The sequence below is a fragment of the Astatotilapia calliptera genome, chromosome 6 (genome assembly GCF_900246225.1).
Source record: "Astatotilapia calliptera chromosome 6, fAstCal1.2, whole genome shotgun sequence".
NCBI classification, from domain to species: domain Eukaryota; kingdom Metazoa; phylum Chordata; class Actinopteri; order Cichliformes; family Cichlidae; genus Astatotilapia; species Astatotilapia calliptera.
Genome location: NC_039307.1, coordinates 628,029 through 648,265, shown reverse-complemented (window position 1 = coordinate 648,265; position 20,237 = coordinate 628,029). Strand labels below are relative to the sequence as shown.

General features: G+C 44.9%; 1 protein-coding gene across 2 annotated transcripts in view; it reads right to left on the bottom strand.

The window, feature by feature from the left end:
- LOC113023487 (echinoderm microtubule-associated protein-like 6) overlaps positions 1-20,019 on the bottom strand; it is a 49,478-nt gene extending 29,459 nt beyond the window's left edge. For both annotated transcript variants that reach the window (XM_026169518.1, XM_026169519.1), the window contains exons 1-9: positions 18,848-20,019; positions 16,979-17,138; positions 16,421-16,519; positions 16,280-16,348; positions 15,471-15,656; positions 15,140-15,275; positions 14,234-14,435; positions 14,014-14,151; positions 4,205-4,461 (exon numbers count right to left, since the gene is read on the bottom strand). In XM_026169518.1, the coding sequence (XP_026025303.1) occupies positions 4,205-4,461; positions 14,014-14,151; positions 14,234-14,435; positions 15,140-15,275; positions 15,471-15,656; positions 16,280-16,348; positions 16,421-16,519; positions 16,979-17,138; positions 18,848-19,044 (1,444 nt within the window). In that variant the 5' untranslated portion in view covers positions 19,045-20,019. The remainder of the gene's footprint in view (positions 1-4,204; positions 4,462-14,013; positions 14,152-14,233; positions 14,436-15,139; positions 15,276-15,470; positions 15,657-16,279; positions 16,349-16,420; positions 16,520-16,978; positions 17,139-18,847) is intronic.
- Positions 20,020-20,237: the final 218 nt, after the last annotated feature.

The following is a 20,237-nucleotide window of genomic DNA, read 5'->3' as shown; positions in this document are numbered from 1 at the left end:
GTTTAACACAATAGTGCCCTGCAGACTGTTCACAAAGCTGAGGGATCTGGGACTTAACAGCTGTCTGTGTGCATGGGTGTTGGACTTCCTCACTGGCAGAACTCAGGTGGTGAGGGTGGGCAGGTGCTTCTCCAACAGCATCACCACCAACACAGGAGCACCTCAGGGATGTGTCCTCTCGCCACTGCTCTACTCCCTCTACACTTCAGACTGTGTGGCCACCCATGGCTCCAACACCATTGTGAAGTTTGCTGACGACACAGTGGTGTTGGGTGCCATCTCCAACAACGATGAGGCGGCCTACATGGATGAAGTGAAGAATCTGGCATCGTGGTGCCAGGACAACCACCTCCAGCTAAACGTCAGCAAGACCAAGGAGCTGGTGGTGGACTTCAGAAGGAGTCAGCACAGAGACTACAAGCCCATCATCATCAATGGAGCTCCAGTGGAGAGGGTGCAGTCCTTCAAGTATCTTGGTGTCCACATCTCCTCAGACCTGACATGGGCTGCCCACATTCAGGTCCAGACCAAAAAGGCTAGGCAGCGCCTGTATCACCTACGACAACTGAGGAAGTTCAGGGTCTCTCCAAAGATCCTCAGGATTTTCTATACAGGCGCTGTGGAGAGCATCCTCACACAGAACATGACATCGTGGTTTGGGAACAGCTGTGTGAAGGACCAAAAAGCTCTCCAGAGAGTGATCCGTACAGCAGAACGCTGCTGCAGGATTGCTCTCCCCCCGCTTCAGGACACCTACACCAGGAGATGCCGGACTAGAGCAGATACTGAAGGACCCGTCCCATCCTGGCAACAAACTGTTCCAACTTCTGCAATCTGGTAGAAGGTTCCTCATCTTCTGGGCAAGGACAGAGAGACTCAAGAGGAGCTTCTATCCCCAAGCCATCCGTGCCCTAAACACACACACCCGCCCTCTCACATCATCTATAACTGACTGAGACAGGACTCTTCCAGACACTAAACCAAGACACAATGTACATTTCAATTCCTTTAATTTTAAATATGTTTATATCGTCTATTCTGTAAAATAGTCAGATGTCTATTCATATTAATGTACAGAATTCACCTGCTTGCTGCTACTACTGCACATTCACCCAATGTATATACTATATATATCCCCCCCCCCCAATTTTTGCACATGTCGAGGAGCGTGTCAGGCTACATTTCACTGTGTGTTATACTTGTATAACTATGCATGTGACAAATAAAGAACCTTGAACCTTGAATTTAGGATAGCCGCAGGTTTTGAGTGCTTCCTTTACATGTGTGTGTTCCTTCTTTTTCCCTTCAGGCTTAGAGGGAACATGTTCTGCCCGGTGGTGTAGGGTCCTAATTACTCCAAGTTTGTGTTCCAGAGGGTGATGGGAGTCAAAGAGGAGGTACTGGTCCGTGTGTGTGGGCTTCCGGTAAACTTGCCGTTCTCTTCAATGTGCACAGCGCAGTCCAGGAAAGGCAAACAGTCGTCCTTTGTGTCTTCCTGGTGAACTTTTTTTATCCACAGCGTTAATGTGCGCAGTGAAGGATTCCACTTCTTGTAGGGCTGTGCGATATGACCAAAATCTCATATCCCGATATAAAACATCTATCGTCCGATAACGATATAAATCACAAAAAAATTGATATTTTCTGTAAATTCTGTGAATCTCGGGTAGGTGAAGTGTTTCCAGCTGGGCGTCGTGTAGCTGGAGTCGAGTTTTTAACCGATGCATGAAACTATACATTTTTAGACATAAGTTGTAACGGCGCCGTTTTCTTTGTGAGTATTTATTACACGGCGTGCTGCGGGGAAAAGCCTGTTCTAACGTTTGAGTCTAAGCTTTATTTTTTAGCACCTAACGGCTCTTTTTTTGCTTCTCATCCGTCAATAATACTTTTTCACGTGATTCTGTTTATTTTAAAAAAGTCTCAACAGGATCTTGAGCTTTATTGTGAAAGGTTTATGTGGAAAATAAACAAGCGGACATGCAATGGTTTTACCGTCGTTGTTGCTAACGACAACCCATAAAACCAGACGCTTTGGGTGCCTTGAAAAGCGCTATATAAATCCAATCCATTATTATTATTATTACATCAAAGGACACCATGGTTTCATCTGGATCCAGGGTAAGTTTCTGGACCTTGTCGGTGAAGTCGGTGGAGTTCTTGATGTGGTGTAGGGTGTTCCCCACGAGAGGCGCAAGGATGGTAGCAAGGTGTTTCGAGATGTTATAAGTGGCTGAGTTTATGCTCCTGACTATGGGTCTGAGTGGGACAGCTTCCTTGTGGAGCTTAGGAAGTCCGTAAATGCAGGGTATGGCATCCCCTGGGTAAAGGCGGTGATACGGGAGGCGGTCAATAATTTTGTCCTTTTCAAAGTCTTGAAGGCAAGCTATAACTTTCTTTTTGTAGCTGCTTGTGGGGTCTCGCTTTAGGGCTTCGTAGGTATTGTTGTCACTGAGGAGAGTAGTGATCTTTGTATGGTAATCTGTAGTGTTTAGGACCACGGTGCATCTTCCCTTATCAGCTGGTAAAACAGTGATGTTGTGGTCTTTGCTCAGGGAAGCGACGGCCTTCTTTTCCTGTATTGTGAGGTTGGATGGAGGGACTTTGGCACTGGAGAGGGTGGCTGAGACTTTCATCCTGATTTGCTCTGCTTCTGTCTGTGATCATTTATTAGTCCGTATGGCAGATTCTGTGGCTGTGATGAGGTCCACTATGGGCAACTGTTGTGGAGAAATGGCAAGATTGAGTCCTTTGGCTAATACTCTCTTTTCAGGTTCAGTGAGAATCCACATTCTTGATTTTAATAAACACTTGATTTTTTAAACACTTCGTATGATGACTAACTGCTCCTGACATGTTGGAGATGTTTGCTCTTTATACAGTAAAGTTACAGCAGGATACAAATAACATCAGGCTGATCCTGCCACGATTTGTTCCCCGGTTCAAATCACAGACTAACAGGATCCCACAGCTGTTTATGTTTTTGAACACATTTTGCACAGAGAGGCATTTTTTGAAACATGTATTGATGCAATGTTGAACATTATTACACAGGAAAAACAACTACAGTAAAATAATGACACCGTGACGCCTCTGCCTTTCTAATGGAGGGACAGTAACTGCGTGTAAAACCTGCAGACAGTCAGATTAACAGTATTTCGTCTCTATCATTCTGCAGTTCATCTCATGTAAACAATAACGTGGCCACAGCGTGACGTGAATAAAGGCACATACCTTTGATGTTGTGTGACCAACTCTGTATTCCTCGTCCACACGGAAACACAAAAAAGAAGTTTTAAAATCTCTGTTTTCGGTGATTCGAAACGCCGTTTACGTGGACGAAACAGCTGCGTGTTCAAAAGTACCCGTGTAGGTGCGGACGCAGCATAAAAGAGTTAGTCGTTTATTTTCTTACTACCTGTGATTTATTGCAGGTTACTTGTATTTGCTTAATTGTTCACTAAATGTTTGATGGATTTTTCTTGTAAAACAAAGGGGGGCCAGCAAAAAAAGTTTGGGAACCACTGAAATAGTTCAAATTATCTAAACCCTTAAATATTTTAGGCACGGTGGCACGGTGGTTAGCACTGTTGCCGCATAGCAAGAAGGTCTTGAGTTAAATTCCAACATCAGGCCGGGGTCTTTCTGTGTGGAGTTTGCATGTTCTCCCCGTGTTTGCGTGGGTTCTCTCCGGGTACTCCGGCTTCCTCCCACCGTCCAAAGACATGCAGCTTGTGGGGATAGATTAATTGGATAATCCAAATTGCCACTAGGAGTGAATGTGAGTGTGAATGGTTGTCTGTCCCTGTGTGTTGGCCCTGCGACAGACTGGCGACCTGTCCAGGGTGTACCCTGCCTCTCGCCCTATGACAGCTGGGATAGGCTCCAGCGCCCCCCGCGACCCTGAAAAAGGATAAGCGGAAGCGAATGGATGGATGGATGGATGAAATATTTTATTGTCACGTTTTATTTTCGCTCAAAAACAAAGTGTACTTTATGTAAACAAGGTCTGGTGGCCCTAAAATGTCAAATGTTGGGTAAATTTTGTGTTAATGTCTTCAGTCAAACTGTAACGCTGAACTGATTGACAATTTATACTAATTTAAAACACGCTAAAATGAAGTGGGGACATTTTTGTCCCCTGAAGACCACAGCTGTGTGGAAACCGGGAGGACAAAACCAAGTCTCAGGTGTTCCTGTGTACCTGGCATCCTGTAGAAGAGCCGCTCCCCGGCACCGTCATTGGTCTGCAGGAAGCGGCTGTCGACCGACCAGTCCAGGTGGGTGATGAAGGAGGCGGAGCGGCTGCACTCGCCTACCTTCTTGTAGCGCTGTGCGACGGCATACACGTCCACCATCCCGTCATTGGACCCGACCGCCAGGAAAGAACCATCCGGAGAAAACTTCAGCTCGTGGATCACTTCCTTCCTGTCCTTGATGTGCACAACCTCTGTCATGTCCCTGCACAAACACACGCATTAGCAGGCCTCACTAACCGGAGCACGGATGGTAAACCATCATCTTAGCCTTTTAACCCCGCCCATTTCTAAGAACCACAGCAACACACGCCAATTATGTTTAACCTGCTTAAAGACCGCTGTCACATAGCAGGAAGTGGTCTTTATCACAAAGAGCACCCGATCGTGATCAGCAGAGGTGTGGACTCGAGTCACATGACTTGGACTCGAGTCACATGACTTGGACTCGAGTCACATGACTTGGACTCGAGTCATTAATTTTATGACTTTAGACTTGACTTGAAAAAATGTTCTCAGACTTGTGACTTGACTTGGACTTTTACACCAATGACTTGGGACTTGAATTGGACTTGAACCGGTTTACTTGAAAAGACTTGATATTTTACCCCAAATATAAAATTTAACATGCATATTATATAGAGATTGAAAATGTGACGTCATTCACGGGTAGAACCTGTCGAGGAGGGAAATTATTTTACTGCTATTGTTAAATAATTGTCATTGCATTAATAATATAATCTGCAGCATGGATATTGCATTCCAAGGTTTAAACAGTGTCTCTTTCAGAAAGACTGAGTTGCAGGCTGACAGGAAGTTGTATGCAGAAGTGAAACCAGGAAGTTATTTTGAGCCGCAGGCTAAGACGAGGCTTTAACAATGTAACAGATAGCTTTAAGAAGGCCTTAAGATCAGATCATTTTATATTAAGGTTTTAGTAGAGGTTCTTGATTAAAACATTTATTTAGTAGAAGACATACACATAGTCTCAGTGAGCTTCTGGTCTGGTAAAAGGTCAGAAGTGCAACCGGTGAATTGAGAAAGAGCATGTGAGGTCGTGACACACACACATAGAGTTAAATTTATTTAGAGGAACCGTCCTTGTTGTCTCAGCAAGAAAGAGGAACAATTCATTTTAAGATAAGAACGGAAAGTACCACGCCATGAAAATAGAAGATGATTTTCTAGGTGAAAAGTCAGGATGATGTTGATCTGATCTATGTATAAAATGTATGTGACGTATGAAGGGGCGTCAGTAAACAAACCCTGATGCTATAAAATATCTGTTCATGCTTTGATTAAGTTGAAGACTACTGGCTGTCTGCGTACAGAGTGTCTTCCCACGCGTGTATTCATTAAAATCATCGTTTGACTTCACCCGGCCGGATCGGTGTGGTTATTCTTCGATCACCTCTTGTACCCTTCCTCAATAATGAATCTTAACATTTGGGGGCTTCGTCCGGTTATTGAGGAGGGAGAGTTGGAGGTTTGGACGGAGAAATCCGGGGTCTTGGGTGGTCTGACGGGCAGACGTGAATTCCAGTGGTCTAAGTGAGTGGGCATAAGCCGGCTTATCCAAAAGGTAAGGCACTACCTGTTGAATTATTTCCAAAGTGTGCCAAATTGGACATGATAAAATTTAAGTCTACTCACTGAAGTTACTGGTGGATGTCTGTTTTGATTTTGATGAGAATGTCATGACAGTACTGAGGATTTAAAGCAGTTGGACTGCTGGAAAGGATTTAATGCGGTTGGACCGCGGGAAGCAGTTGGACTGCTGGAAATGATTTTAGTAGGTTAGGGAATTTGGTTATTTTTTGGTTATAAGGTTGGACCTGCTTCAGTCTTACACTTTGTTGGGTGTTTTACTGTTGTTCCAAAGTATTATAAATTACTCAAGAACGCCAGTTGGACTGGTAGGAAGCGCAGTTCTCGGAGGTAATGCTCCCTCCTGGCCGAGGACGCTTGGCCCTGACCTATCGGCGAATAGGGTTAGTACGGTCGGCAACCGGGGAGAACTTGGGAACCTCCAAAATAGCTAGTGGTTGGACCACTTTACCGTTTGGAACGGTAATCTGCGCTTTTTTGGGCAGCAAAGGTTGGACCTTGGGTGTTGGACACTTTTAAATTGAGTTAGGGACTTTAGAGATGAGGCCAGAAACTGTTGGACAGATACTGGTTAATTGATTACAAAAAGTTGGACTTTTATCGGTTAGACCGTTAACTTAAATTTTTCGAAATTCGGTAGGTGTTAAAAGGCATAAAATCTGTGCAGTTGTAAATATAAGACGTCTTTGTGAATATAAAATAATAGATCTCTGTGTGAAAGGAGTCTGAGGCAATGCTGCTGCTATTTTTAGACGGTGTGTGTGAGTGAAAATGCAAATGAGTAAGCAGTGAACTGTTTAAGCCACAGTTGGGTTTACAAATACTGCTGCAAACATTGTTGAGTGTGTGTTTAAAATGCCATTCATGTTTATTAGAGGACTATAAATAAAGTTTTGAGTTGCCGTAGTGGATGTATAGTAATTGACTGAGTTTGGATGTAGATATATAAATATATTGAGTGCACTGTATATACTTAAGACTAACACATGACTTTCAGTAGTAACTGTTCTCCAGCATTAGTTGCTGGTGGGTTTTATTTTTTCAATTTCTTGTGTGTGCGGTGAGAATTAATGGAGGTTTCAATTTTTTGTTTGTTTGTTTTTTACTTGCTCTTTTTGATTATGACAAGCATGTCTAAAATACTCTTAGGAAAGTGTGTTGAGTTATATTCCTTAACTCTAGTCACAGTTTAAGTGTGAATGCGGTGACTAGAAGGTTTTGAATGATGAATAAAGGTGTGAGAGGTATTTCTTTGGTGATGTAAAGTAGGATGTCTTAAAGTTCGGAAGTGTTTTTAACTTGAGAGAGGCATGAGTGATGTTATAAGAGTTTGAGTTTCTTTTTCTTTCAGTTTAAAACACATAAGTACATACACTTGGTACACCGGTTTACTCTTTGACTTTATTAAAACAAACGGTGTATTTGAGTTTGAATTTCAGTAATTGTATGTTGATATGGTAATTTAGTTTTATGTTAGGTGAAGGAGATGTCCATCTCTGCGTCTTGCAGGATCGAAAGTGAAAGTTGAAGGTTGTGATGTGAATGCTGTGAGTACTCGATTTGAATGATTCTGTGTGAGGTGTACAAAATACTAAATAATAATAACACTATGAAAGTTGATAGTAGAGTGAGTGCAAGGTGATGTGTGAACAGAGGAAGTCTGAGAGAGAAGTGTGTGCGTAGGCAAAAGGCAGAGTGTGTGCGTGAAATAAGGGAGTATTGTTTTTACATCAAGGTTTAGTAGAGCTAAAGTAGAATGTCACAAACAAACAAAAGAAGGTAAAATGAAGAGAGAAAATAATGTGGTTCCCTGACCGGGAGAGCAAATAACTGACAATTACATTAATGAATAGAAAACACACATACACAAAGTGCCATATGTGAAATTATTCTAGGAAGGAGTCAGAATTGAGATAGCTTATTATAGAGATAGTTTAACATAAGATGCAATGAAGGAAGCAGCTTACATTCCTTTAATTCCCAGAGCCAGTGTGTTCCCTCCCCTGCCCACTTGGGCCCCGTATCAGGCGAGTATGGAAGGCTGGATAGCCCATGACGGGTAAGATCCCACCTCGAAACCCTGGGACAACCTAAGGCAGGCACAGTCACGAATACTCGGCTTCAGTAAGAAGACAGGACCTGACGGGTAAGGCCGCTGGGCTAGGGTGGAGGTGGAAAGTGGCAAGTGGAGCCCTACCTTCTGGCTGAGGACAAGGAATGCTGCTATTTAAGGTAGGAAATCAGAATTTGGGTTAGTAAATTTGGGGAGGAGAAAATTGACTGTTTAAAGGCAAAATTATGAAGGAGTCTGACACACTGTAAAAGCACCATATGCAAATTCACACACACAAACAGAAAATGCATTAAACTTATAAAGACAAGACAAGCTCATGGAGTTTAATGCATAGACACTGATTAAACCTGGCTAAGAACACAAACATAGGCAATGAAGAACAGCTTGCTATTTTGTATGAATGATACAAGGGTGTGAATGTTTAATAAAATACATTTGAGTTTGTAATTGAGGAATAGAATAAGCCATATGACAAAGGGAGTTATGAAAACGAAAAAGGGATTAAAGTAGTTTTAAAAAAGAGTGACTTAGGAGTGCTCTCGTACTGAGTGATCAACACTAGTGATCACTGTTGGAAGAAATAAAATGATTTAATGAGTTGGGAATGTTTAAACATATGTTTCTGTTGTTACAGCTTCTTGAGAGATGACTCAGTATGCAAATTAGCTGGAGTGTGTGTGTGACTGTGACTTTCAGGAAGAGGAAGCATAGCAGAGACGAGAAGTGCAGATTGGGGTAGGGAATTTATAGTTTAGTGATTATATGATGTCGTAAGGGGTCTTATGCTGAATTTAAGAGTATAAGGGGGTGATTTTTGTTTGCAAATTGTGTGGTTTTAATGAGACTTTTGGTGTATTGAGGAGGTGAAATTATGTGGTGGCAAGATTTGTGTGTTTAAGGTTGTTGTGGTGATGGGTTGATTCTGTCAGGTAGGTTGTTGTTGTTGTTTTGTTTTTAATAGAGGGAGTTTTAGGAAACATGGACATGTCTAAAAAAATTGGGCCCATTATTTTGTAACAGTGCACTTAAAGAAAACCTGTCAGGTGATTTTGTTTTGTTTTTATGAGCTAACAATCAGCTCTATTTTTCATTTCTGTTTTAAGCAGGCCTGCAACAGTGAATAACGGCGCTGAAAATTCTCGGGAGGAGCAAATATAAGGGGGCTTTCCAGATTACAATTGGCTGAGGAGAGCTACCTGTGGGGACTGATCAAGGTCGTAAGTCCCTGTAAAAAGGATTTTATGCGAGTCAATCCAGTCCAAAAGCATGAAGAAATATTTTCCTATGGAAAATAAAAATGACGGAGCTCATTTTGCTGAGGGTGGAGAATCTGACGCGGGAAGCTCCACCATTAGCAAATACATGGTGTGACTGCATGTGAGTGAATGTGAGACTGTATGTGAGTGAGGATGAATTAATGTGGACAAACAATTTGCTTTTACCAGAAAAATTTCTGTTTTGCTTTGTTGACTGGGGTTAGATTATGAGATTATAGTATATTGTTGGGAGAATGCCAAATGCTAAAGGGGAAATATTTTTTGATGTAACTCAGTTACCATTAATTGTAGAAACACATGACTGATAACTGTTCTGTTTTAAGTTTATTTTTATGACATAGATTGGATCATGAGTGGGGAAAACTGAGCAGTTTTAAGTTTTGTATAGTATCTTGACACATGAAATGTATCAAGATAAAGGGGGGTTTAGGGTTTAATAATTTAATTGTTTAATAATTTAGGATCATTTTAGGACCTTTTGGGTTTTTGATCATTTGGATATGGTAAAACTGAAACTGGTATTTTTAAGTTAAGGTTAAAGGATTAAAAGTGAACTTGTCACGGTTTGCGAGGCAAGCCGTGTGGAGTTGTAGAAAAGGACCCAAAAGGCGGCAGCTCTGGTGCAGGTGAATATTTATTTACAACGGTGGGCACAAAACAGCACTGGTGGAAAAACAAGAAACCGGAAAACTGGGTAAGCTAATAACACAAACCAGAAACGAGGATGCAGGGAGGTCCGGGGAAATACACAAGAGACGCAGGGAGACCGAGGGGAAACAATATAGACGAACCAGGAACTACAATATCAGAAGACACAACTTAAATACACCCAGAGCACGGGGAGAACACAGACATAACAGGCTGGGGGAAACATGGAATAAACACAAAGAGAGACGAGAGCTCATAAATAGACAGAGGGGCACAAGGGGGTAAGAGTCACAAAGGGAAAAAACACTTAGGGAACACCACAACAGGACACCTCAGAAAACCTGGCCTAAATAAGGAGCGAAAATACAAGGAACCAAGAATGCTGGGCCAACATGGCCCAGGACCATGAATCCTGTTTAGAAGATACAATGCCAGTTTTTCAAAGCTGTGAATAAATCTTAGAGGGAAAATTAGTGAGGGTTGAAGGGGTAGAACAGGTTTGATTTTTTGATCTTTAGAAGAAGTGGTTATAATGTAGGCTTACACATACAGATATTACATAGGAGGTATTTTTAGGATAAAAGGGGGAGCTTATAAATAGAAATGATTTTTATACATATTGCATTTTGTGCTTTTAAAGGAGTTGTGGCTCAAATTTGTCTCTGGAGGGTCACGAGCCTTTGGCTAGCGCTATGATTAGCCAATCTACTGTGAGGATAATATGAGTTCATGAAGGATTGCACACGCTTACAGACACAGAGTTAAGAAACACACATGACAGTATTGATTCCAGGCAAAAGGCCTTAAATTCATTTAGCTTTTAACTGAACTTAAAGAAGGACCAAAGAGGAAGGAAAGCATATGTTTTGGTTAAGTCTGATACATTAGAATTAGAAGGTATTGTTACATTAAAAGGAGCAAAATGAAATAAAAAGGCTATACCGAAACAGGTGATAACATAGGAAATGTGAGGTTTTAAAATGAAGTTAGTGTTAACACATAGGAGTTGTTTCAAGGCAGCATTTAGTTATGATGAAATGTATACAGGAGTAATTGCTTATATGCTTGAACTTAATTGATTAAAGTGGTTGTTTTCTTTTGGAGTAGATTAACTTGCAGCAGCGACAACTTGTGCACAGGATGTTGATGATCAGATAAGGGAAAATAGAGCGAGCAACCGGATGTGAAACCAGCGCTCAAAGAGTTTAAAGTGATGAGTAACGTTGAAGAGTATACATAAATACAAGTCAATAAGTTAAGAGCATAATTAGGATCATGCTTTTGATTAAAGAGTCCCAGATAGGATAAGTTAGGGAGATGCAAGAAAAGGTGTTTTGTTTCCTTTGCAGACCGATCTCGGCGACCACAGGAGGGGCGAGGATCCTGGAGATCTCGAGGTTCGAGACCACCAGAGAAGGGTCTGCGTGAGGACACAATGTATTGTGACCTCTGGTGTTCCAGAGGTCAAAAGGGGGAGTGTCGAGGAGGGAAATTATTTTACTGCTATTGTTAAATAATTGTCATTGCATTAATAATATAATCTGCAGCATGGATATTGCATTCCAAGGTTTAAACAGTGTCTCTTTCAGAAAGACTGAGTTGCAGGCTGACAGGAAGTTGTATGCAGAAGTGAAACCAGGAAGTTATTTTGAGCCGCAGGCTAAGACGAGGCTTTAACAATGTAACAGATAGCTTTAAGAAGGCCTTAAGATCAGATCATTTTATATTAAGGTTTTAGTAGAGGTTCTTGATTAAAACATTTATTTAGTAGAAGACATACACATAGTCTCAGTGAGCTTCTGGTCTGGTAAAAGGTCAGAAGTGCAACCGGTGAATTGAGAAAGAGCATGTGAGGTCGTGACACACACACATAGAGTTAAATTTATTTAGAGGAACCGTCCTTGTTGTCTCAGCAAGAAAGAGGAACAATTCATTTTAAGATAAGAACGGAAAGTACCACGCCATGAAAATAGAAGATGATTTTCTAGGTGAAAAGTCAGGATGATGTTGATCTGATCTATGTATAAAATGTATGTGACGTATGAAGGGGCGTCAGTAAACAAACCCTGATGCTATAAAATATCTGTTCATGCTTTGATTAAGTTGAAGACTACTGGCTGTCTGCGTACAGAGTGTCTTCCCACGCGTGTATTCATTAAAATCATCGTTTGACTTCACCCGGCCGGATCGGTGTGGTTATTCTTCGATCACCTCTTGTACCCTTCCTCAATAATGAATCTTAACAAACCGCAAAGGATTCTGGGAACTCGTGGCAAGCGGTACTAGCGCACGCAGGCTTTCAATTGAAATCAGTCACACAATAATAATAATAATAATAATGGATAGGATTTATATAGCGCTTTTCAAGGCACCCAAAGCGCTTTACAATGCCACTATTCATTCACTCTCACATTCACACACTGGTGGAGGCAGCTACAGTTGTAGCCACAGCTGCCCTGGGGCAGACTGACAGAAGCGAGGCTGCCATATCACGCCATCGGCCCCTCTGGCCAACACCAGTAGGCAAGTAGGGTAAAGTGTCTTGCCCAAGGACACAACGACCAGAACAGAGAGCCCGGGGATCGAACCGGCGACCTTCCGGTTACAGATACGCTTCCCAACCCCCTGAGCCACGGTCGCCACAGCGATAAAAAGAAACACAAAAATGTCAAGAAGCTGTTGTATTATTAACTGCAATAGCCGGTCGCATGACAGCCACGGGAAGCCGACGGGTAAAGAGATCGGTTGTTATCAGATTACGTCGTTGAAGAGAAATTGTTCAAGCCATGTTTCCGAAGTAACAAAGACGCGACGGATGGCCTGGATTGCAGCCATTCAAAGACCAAATATAACGTCCCAGAACACTCCAGCTCACAGGTTAGTCTGCTCCAAGCATTTACACGAAGGTCAGTCTGCTGTTGTAGTTAATGCGTCATTTTCTTAACATAATTGGTGATATAGGTTACAAGCAAGTCTGGCGCTGAACAGAAATTGTCGCTCCTTTGTTTATTGTGCATAAATAGTGAATTGTCCTGACACAATATTGCGTTTCGCTTCTGTTATTATGGTACATTGACAAAAACATATACTTTTATTCACAGGATAAAACAGGGTTTTTGTATCACTAATTGCCCAGTACGATTACAGCATACAGTATTATTGTCACTGCTACATTTCTGTGATGCTACCAGAAATTATTTCCACTACTAATTAATTACCGTTGAGCTCAAAGGTCCTATTAATAAACGGTTAACGAATGTGTATTTATGATGACGATTTGTGAGACTGGTAAACTTATGATACGTACGATGGTCTTTCGTTCTACACGGTGCATTTCAAGGTCCTGCACCCATCCGTCGGTAAACTGTACCTGGGCTTGTTGCAGTGACCTGAAGTTACTAAACTTCATGAGTGTATGCACTCACTCCAAGAACCGTATGATTATAAATATGCATATAAATATGCTACGATGAGATAGCTGACTTCATCTAACTAGCAAATGTTGTCCAGGCTACGTTGGTGATGCAGTTTTTTTTAATGTGTATGATATTTTTGTCATGCGATTTTAAAGCCGGTCCTACAACCGCATCCAAGAATAACATGCAGCTTATCTCAGAACTGTCGGTGAAAATTATTCTTGGAGCTAGGTTTAATTGAGCTGCATTTTAAAGAGGTGCAATTTCACAATTTGTGTATATTTTCTAAGTTCACTATTTTGTCATGTGTTGAGAAAAACACGGATTTTAAAATTACATGGTCTAATATTTACATTTAGCATAACTGCAACATTATTTTTTCTTTTTTTTTTTTAAAGACTCGAAAGGACTTGAAATTCAAAATTTCAGACTTGTGACTTGACTCGGACTTGCCTGACATTACTTGAGACTTGACTTGAGACTTGAGACTTACTTGAGACTTGCAAAACAATGACTTGGTCCCACCTCTGGTGATCAGTGGGGTCCATTACCTGTGACCGTTACCGCAGAGATTTAGGAAGCGCGAGGCCGCCAACAGTTTTCCACGTCAGCATTTGTTAACGCAGACGTCAGCTTCCCTGAGCTCGCTGGTCACAGATCGGCTTTAAGCTCCTGTTTAATTTGAGGCGATAACACACCTGTACATAATCTTATCGACAGGTAAGAGAGGTCACCTGACACGCAGCACCGTAAACGAGCCATCCTTCATGCCCAGAGCGAGCTGAGAACCGTCATTGTTGAAAGAAACGCTTCGAACGGACTCCTCCATGTTGCAGCGAGCCAGCAGAGTGTGGTCAGGAAGGCTCCAGAGCCTGAGACACAGGTGAGCAACAGGTTAGGAGGACACCAGGTGAGCGGGAGGGCGTGAGCGGTCTGCGGTGCAGTTGGACCGACCTCACGGAGCGGTCGTCACTCCCGGTGACGGCGACGGGCTGTTTGGGGTGCACGTCCAGCGCCCACAGCTCGCCCTCGCTGTGACCCTGCATCAGTAGAACTGGTTTGTCCCGGTCTCGGACCATCACCTCGAAGATTTCACTGTCCTGAGTCCCGGCCAGGATGCGGTCGGCCTTCCAGCACACGCTACGGATCGACAGACCTGAGACAGGAAACAGGAAACTCTGGGACGGGGGCCACCAATCACAGAACTCACATTTAACAAACACATTGCTGCGTCTCAGATCGACTACTGTAACACAAAAATCCATCAGTACGCTTCAACGTGTCGAGAGCTCTGCTGCCCGTGTTGTCACGAGGACATCACAGCACGCCTGTCCTGAAGCAGCTTCACTGCTCCCGGTCAAATCTGCCATTCATTTTAAATACTCCTCCATACATGTAAGGCATACATCTCTTTCTGTTCCTTCCTCTCGTCTCGACCCTGGAATTCCCCCTCGACATCACCCCACCTATTTAAGACCGCCTACTCCATATAAATCATCCATGATCTTTTTATCTGCTACGCTTATTATTGTGTACAGTTCACGTTTTTATGCCTGTTTTATTTGCTGTACCTGTGTGCTTGGGTGTTTTAAAGGCGCTTTTAAATAACATGTACTATTATTATTATTATTAATAATAAATGTGATCACATGTGATTTGGGAATCCGGCGTCTCTGCCAGAGCCAGGTGAGCAGCAGGTAAGACTCAGCCTGCTGTAGATTCACTTTCTGTGAAGCACTGACGACTTTTTTGCCGCTGTGGTTGATCAAATACAAAACCAAAGCAGAGGCGACCCTGAGCAGGTGGACCCCGGTGTGACCCCTGAGTGACCCCGGTGTGACAGAGGGGACCAGATCAGACCTTTGTAGCCCTGCTCCGCCTCCCTCAGGTCGATCTTTGTGATGGGTTTGAAGTCCACATCCCACAGTCTGATGCAGCCGTCTCGCCCTCCGGTGGCGAATCCTTCCTCACAGGCGTGCATGCTGAAGATCCCCGCCTGCAGAAGAACAACACATTTCCCATCAGCCCCTTCCCAGCACAGGTGCAGCTGTGGGTTAATCACCTGCTCGGGTTAGGTCGGCCATGTTTGATCGTCGCGTTACCTGGAGGAGAAAGCGTTTCCATCAGGGTGGATGCTGCTCTCGAGCTCCACCTGTTTTACAGGTAAAGCTGTGTGTGTGTGTGTGTGTACCCCGTGTGCAGCCTGTACGGTCCTCATCAGCGTGAGTCCTCGCCACACGTAAACGTCCCCGTTCAGAGCGCCGGAGTACGTGAGCTCGTCTTTGGCCGCAGAGACGCACAGGATGGTCTGCAGGTCGCCCGTTTTCCCAAAAATCCCTCGCTTCGGAGTCAGAGCGTTGCCACACAGAGTCCAAAACTACGCACACAGGAAACAGAGAGGGCGCAGATTAGCACAGGAAGTGGTGCCAGCCATGCTGGCGTGCTGAGTAGGTTATCGACGGCGAGCAGTAGAAGGACCATTTCAACCCCATACAGGACCGTGCAAAAGTCTTGAGCCCCCACACTTCTTTATCTGTCGCAGGAAAATAAGAATCAGTTTTTACAACTCAAACAAGCTGTGACCCTGAATCCTCCCTTAGTGACGCTGCAACAGGTGCAGGCTGCTGTTATTCCCATGATGCACTGGGTGTTTCTTCTTCACTCACTATGTGTTACAGACCTCTCTGCACTGAATCATACCTGTTATTAATCTGTCTCTCTTCCACAGCATGTCTTTGTCCTGTCTTCCTTCTCTCACCCACCTGTGAGTCAACATCTGAACATTACCTGATGCTGCACAGAGTGAGGAGCAGCTCAAGAGTTTTGCACAGCTCTGTACGTGACAGAGGTGTGAGGTCGAAATCATCACCGGGTTTAAACGTCTCCTGTACTTTTCAGCCGCACATCGTCCGCTGCAGGCGGGATGATGTGCGGCTGATCCCAGCACCCACAGCTGCCTGTGAACCCCTCCGTCATGTGACCACCCAGGTGCTGCCCCACCTTGATGTGCTTGACTCCGCAGCTGACCAGCCGGCCGGCCTGGAACGGATCCCAGCACACGTCGAAGATCTGTGGGAAAAGCGAGAGCGGCGTTACTCCTCAGGTACGCCTGCAGGTAAACGCGTGTGCGCCGGCACGTACTCTGTCCGAGTGTCCGGTGGCCGTGGCGAGGACACGTCCTCTTCTCCAGTCCCAGACGCACACCGTGTTCTTGGCATCCAGGCCAACTGAGGCCAGTCGCTATGGCAACAGAAACAAAGAGGGAACGTGATTGGACGATACCTTTACGATGAAACGTAAAGGTGACCCACTCGCCTTCGCCTCACTTCCTGTCACATCTCCTGCTCTGGCCGCGCGCATTCACACTAAACGTAGAGCTCCTACTGACGAGCTCAGTGTTCGCAGTAGTCTCTCAACACTGGGTCAGTGTGATGTCACAGAGAGGCGCCAAAAGCCCCGCCCACTTGCTTGTGTCTGTTGATGAGGTGCAGCCAATGACAGGAAAGTTATCTTACAGCAGGAGGAGCTAAAGCAGCGGGTGTCAGACACAGGAGGATTATTCTGAAGCGCGACTCATACAAAGCTGCTGTAAAACTGCTGCTGCTGATAAAGTTTCAATTCAAAATCAAAGATTTTATTTTTTAAATTGTTAAAACTTTAATCTGAGACGGGTGGTTAGAGTGTCGGTAACATCGTTACCTGTCCATCAGCATCGAAGGCGAGACAGGCCACTCCGTGGGTGTGCACGTCCCGCAGGATGGACACCGTCTGCATGGCGTACGTGTCCCAGATACAGATGTACGGGTCCTTCCCCACCTGACCTGTCGCCACCTGGATCTTATCAGGATGCATGGCCAGACTGAGAAAGGAAGAAGAAGAAGTCAGCAGTTCTGACACCGATCACAGCGACCGACGGCTGAGCTCGACTTCCTGTCTCCACACTGTGACCTCATCACTAGGGCTGACCTGGCAGCTGCTGATGAAGCTTTTAATCGTTCAGCGGCCACCCGGCCATCTGTGAAGGGGGGCGGACACGCAGCAGCACACACGTGTGTTCACCAACACGCCTCAGGGCTGGTGGAAGTAAGCACTTAATGCTGGTTTTTGTGATGGTTACAGACATGCAGTGGCTTTCTGTTTTTAAAGGTCCTCCAATCAGAGAGTCCCATTAAAACAGCTGAACTGGGCGTGAGCGCCCCCTGTCTGCAGAGCATCACAAACACTGAAGGAAACCTAAAAACAGACAGATTCCAAAGGAAGTTCTGAACTGTGTTAAAGCTGAAACAAAATGCTGAGCAGGAGGAAGTCAGGACGAATTTAAGCACACGGGTTTGACGTGTCGCTCCAGATCCAGTGAACACTGACAAAGTGCTGCAGGGCACGTAAACACAACAGCTGACACAACAGTTTTCTCCTGGACTCTGGAGATATTCAAGTTTCCACACTCACACGATGGCACTACCTGCAGCTTTGCCGTGGACTGTGGCAGATTCTCTTTTGTAAATTAACTCTAATCTTTATTTCAATCCTGAACCCGACTGCACAGACCATCAAACATCTGTCAGCCCACGAGCAGACCCACATAATCCTCCGTTATATCACCAAGAATGAGCAAAATTCACAAAACAAGTTTCAGTTTGCGTCAGTCACGCCTAAAACCTGAGACCAGAAACCGTCTCTCAGGTGTTCACGGAGCTCACATATCAGCTCCTTTTCTATATATAAATTGGGCCAGAGGAGTCGCCCCCTGCTGGATGTTCGAGAGAATGCCATTCTAAGTATTTACGTCCAATTTCCATCCTCAGACTAGCTTCAGAAACCCTTTCCAGCTCCTCCAGAGGTACACCAAGATGTTCCCAAACCAGCCGAGATGCCGGGGATCTGCCACGGGGCCTCCAGGTGACACACCTCCCCAGGAGGGTCCAGGTCAGACTCCTCTCTACTCTGAGCTCTACCTGAAACACCGAACCCTCACAGCATCTCTGAGCCTGCGCCTAGACACCTTCAGAGGGAGCTTGTGGTCACAGGTGAGCAGAAGTACGTAGATCTAGCAGTAAACAGATCGCTTCACTTTCAATTCATCTGTCGACCTCCTGCTCCACCCTGCCCTCACTGTTAACATACTCTGGGAAACCTAAACTCCTCCTCCAGCCGATGACCAGGACCTCTGTGAGCAGGAGGTCAAGTGAGGGAGAACCGAAACGAGGTCCAGAAACCATCGAAGCCAAAGTCCTTCATCATCTGTATCCGCTTACAAATTCTGTCATCTCTGACAGAAATGAGACCAGAATCGTGAGGTGAACCCAACAGGCCCGATACCCCGCACTCCTGAAGCGCCCCTTATAGGACACCCTGCAGAATGCGGTCAAATCAGCTGGACAAACTGCTCAAGAAGTAAAGAGCTGTTCTGCAACCTGAGTGAGAACCACACCGGTCTTCTGAATCCGAGGTTCTAACTGAACATTCTCTGGACGTTGAATCCAGCGGCTGATGGACCGACCTTTAAATCCTAAAACCCGCCTGCATGGCGTCAGAGTTCACCAGCACCGTCACAGGGTTCCTCCTCACCTGATAATGTCATCGTTGTGTCCCAGGTAGAACTTCTGTGTGTGCTCTCTGGTGTTGAAGACCACGCCCACCCCGGCCACGAAGTACACCACATCTTTCCCAGCTGTGTAGTACAGGTTGTTTCGGCACTGGTGGCCCCGGTACCCGTGGATCCACTCCAGCCTCAGCTGGCAGCGCGGCGCTGTTTTATCTGACATGTCTGCTCAAACCCACAAACTCAAACATCCACAGAAAAACCGTCTCAGAGAAATGTATCTGCTGGAGCCGCTAATGTTGCCAGGAACTGCCGTCCATCCCTGTAGTCTCTTTGCCTACACTTCCCATGATTCCAGAGGCAGCTTTGGCACCGCTCACTAATGTGTCAGCAGGAAGGTTGTAAGGGTCTTCTTCTGCGCTTTTCACAGTAAAAATCCCGAGTGGAGTCAGCGCCGGGGCCAGAAACCTCTGACCGACACCTGAACACACCTGCTCACCTGAAGACTTGCTCAGGTGGATTTTATGATGATGGAAACCGGAACGACTGTGAATAAACTGAGTGCTGCTGAGATAAAATCAATGTTTGCTAAATTCAGACGACCTGAGACAAAATCACAGAATTTCAAAATCATAAAGACCAAATTCAGCTGATGAAAATTTAACAGTGAGTTTATGTGTTTTAACTAAATAAAAGGCGGCGGTCTAAACCCTGACGTTTCCAGCTTCCATGTCCGACCTCAGAGACACTCCCGGAAATGTAACTTCGAGCTGTTTGTGGGCGTTTTAATTCCGACCCGCAGCAGACAGACCGGACCGGGTCACCGTTAGCGGCTCCTCCCGGCCTCCGTCCGTCAGGCGCAGATTTAAATCACAGCAAATCCTCCGCCGTCTGCGCCGATCCGCAGATTACTGCGCACATCTACCCGCGACCGTCCACACCCGCCCACACCGGCGCTCCTGCTCGGGCACCGGTCACCAGCAGCCCTAAAACCGTGAAAAACCGCGACCCGAGAACGGAGCGCTAACGGGACCGCCGAAAGCATCAAGCCGGAAACCGTGAAACCCCGTGCTTCCCGCGGTCACCTTCAAAATAAAAGCACCAGATACATAGCATCGCATTTATCGTTCATTCATCGCAGGATTGGCGCAAACACGAGCTCTTCTCTCCGTTTGTGACTAAGAGACACAAAAATAACGCCTGAGAGGTCATGACGTCACACATATGCTTCAGCTTCTTATCTCACGATGAGGCTTACATCTCTTTTAAAAGCCTTTCATTTATTTACGCCCTCATTCACTTCACCTTTAGTATAGCTTAAATATGTAATGTGTCTTTGTGACGTTTACAGTCAGACGTCATCAGATGCTGAGAGGAAGTCAGACTAATCTGAAAGCGTTTTTCCAGCTCAGCAAA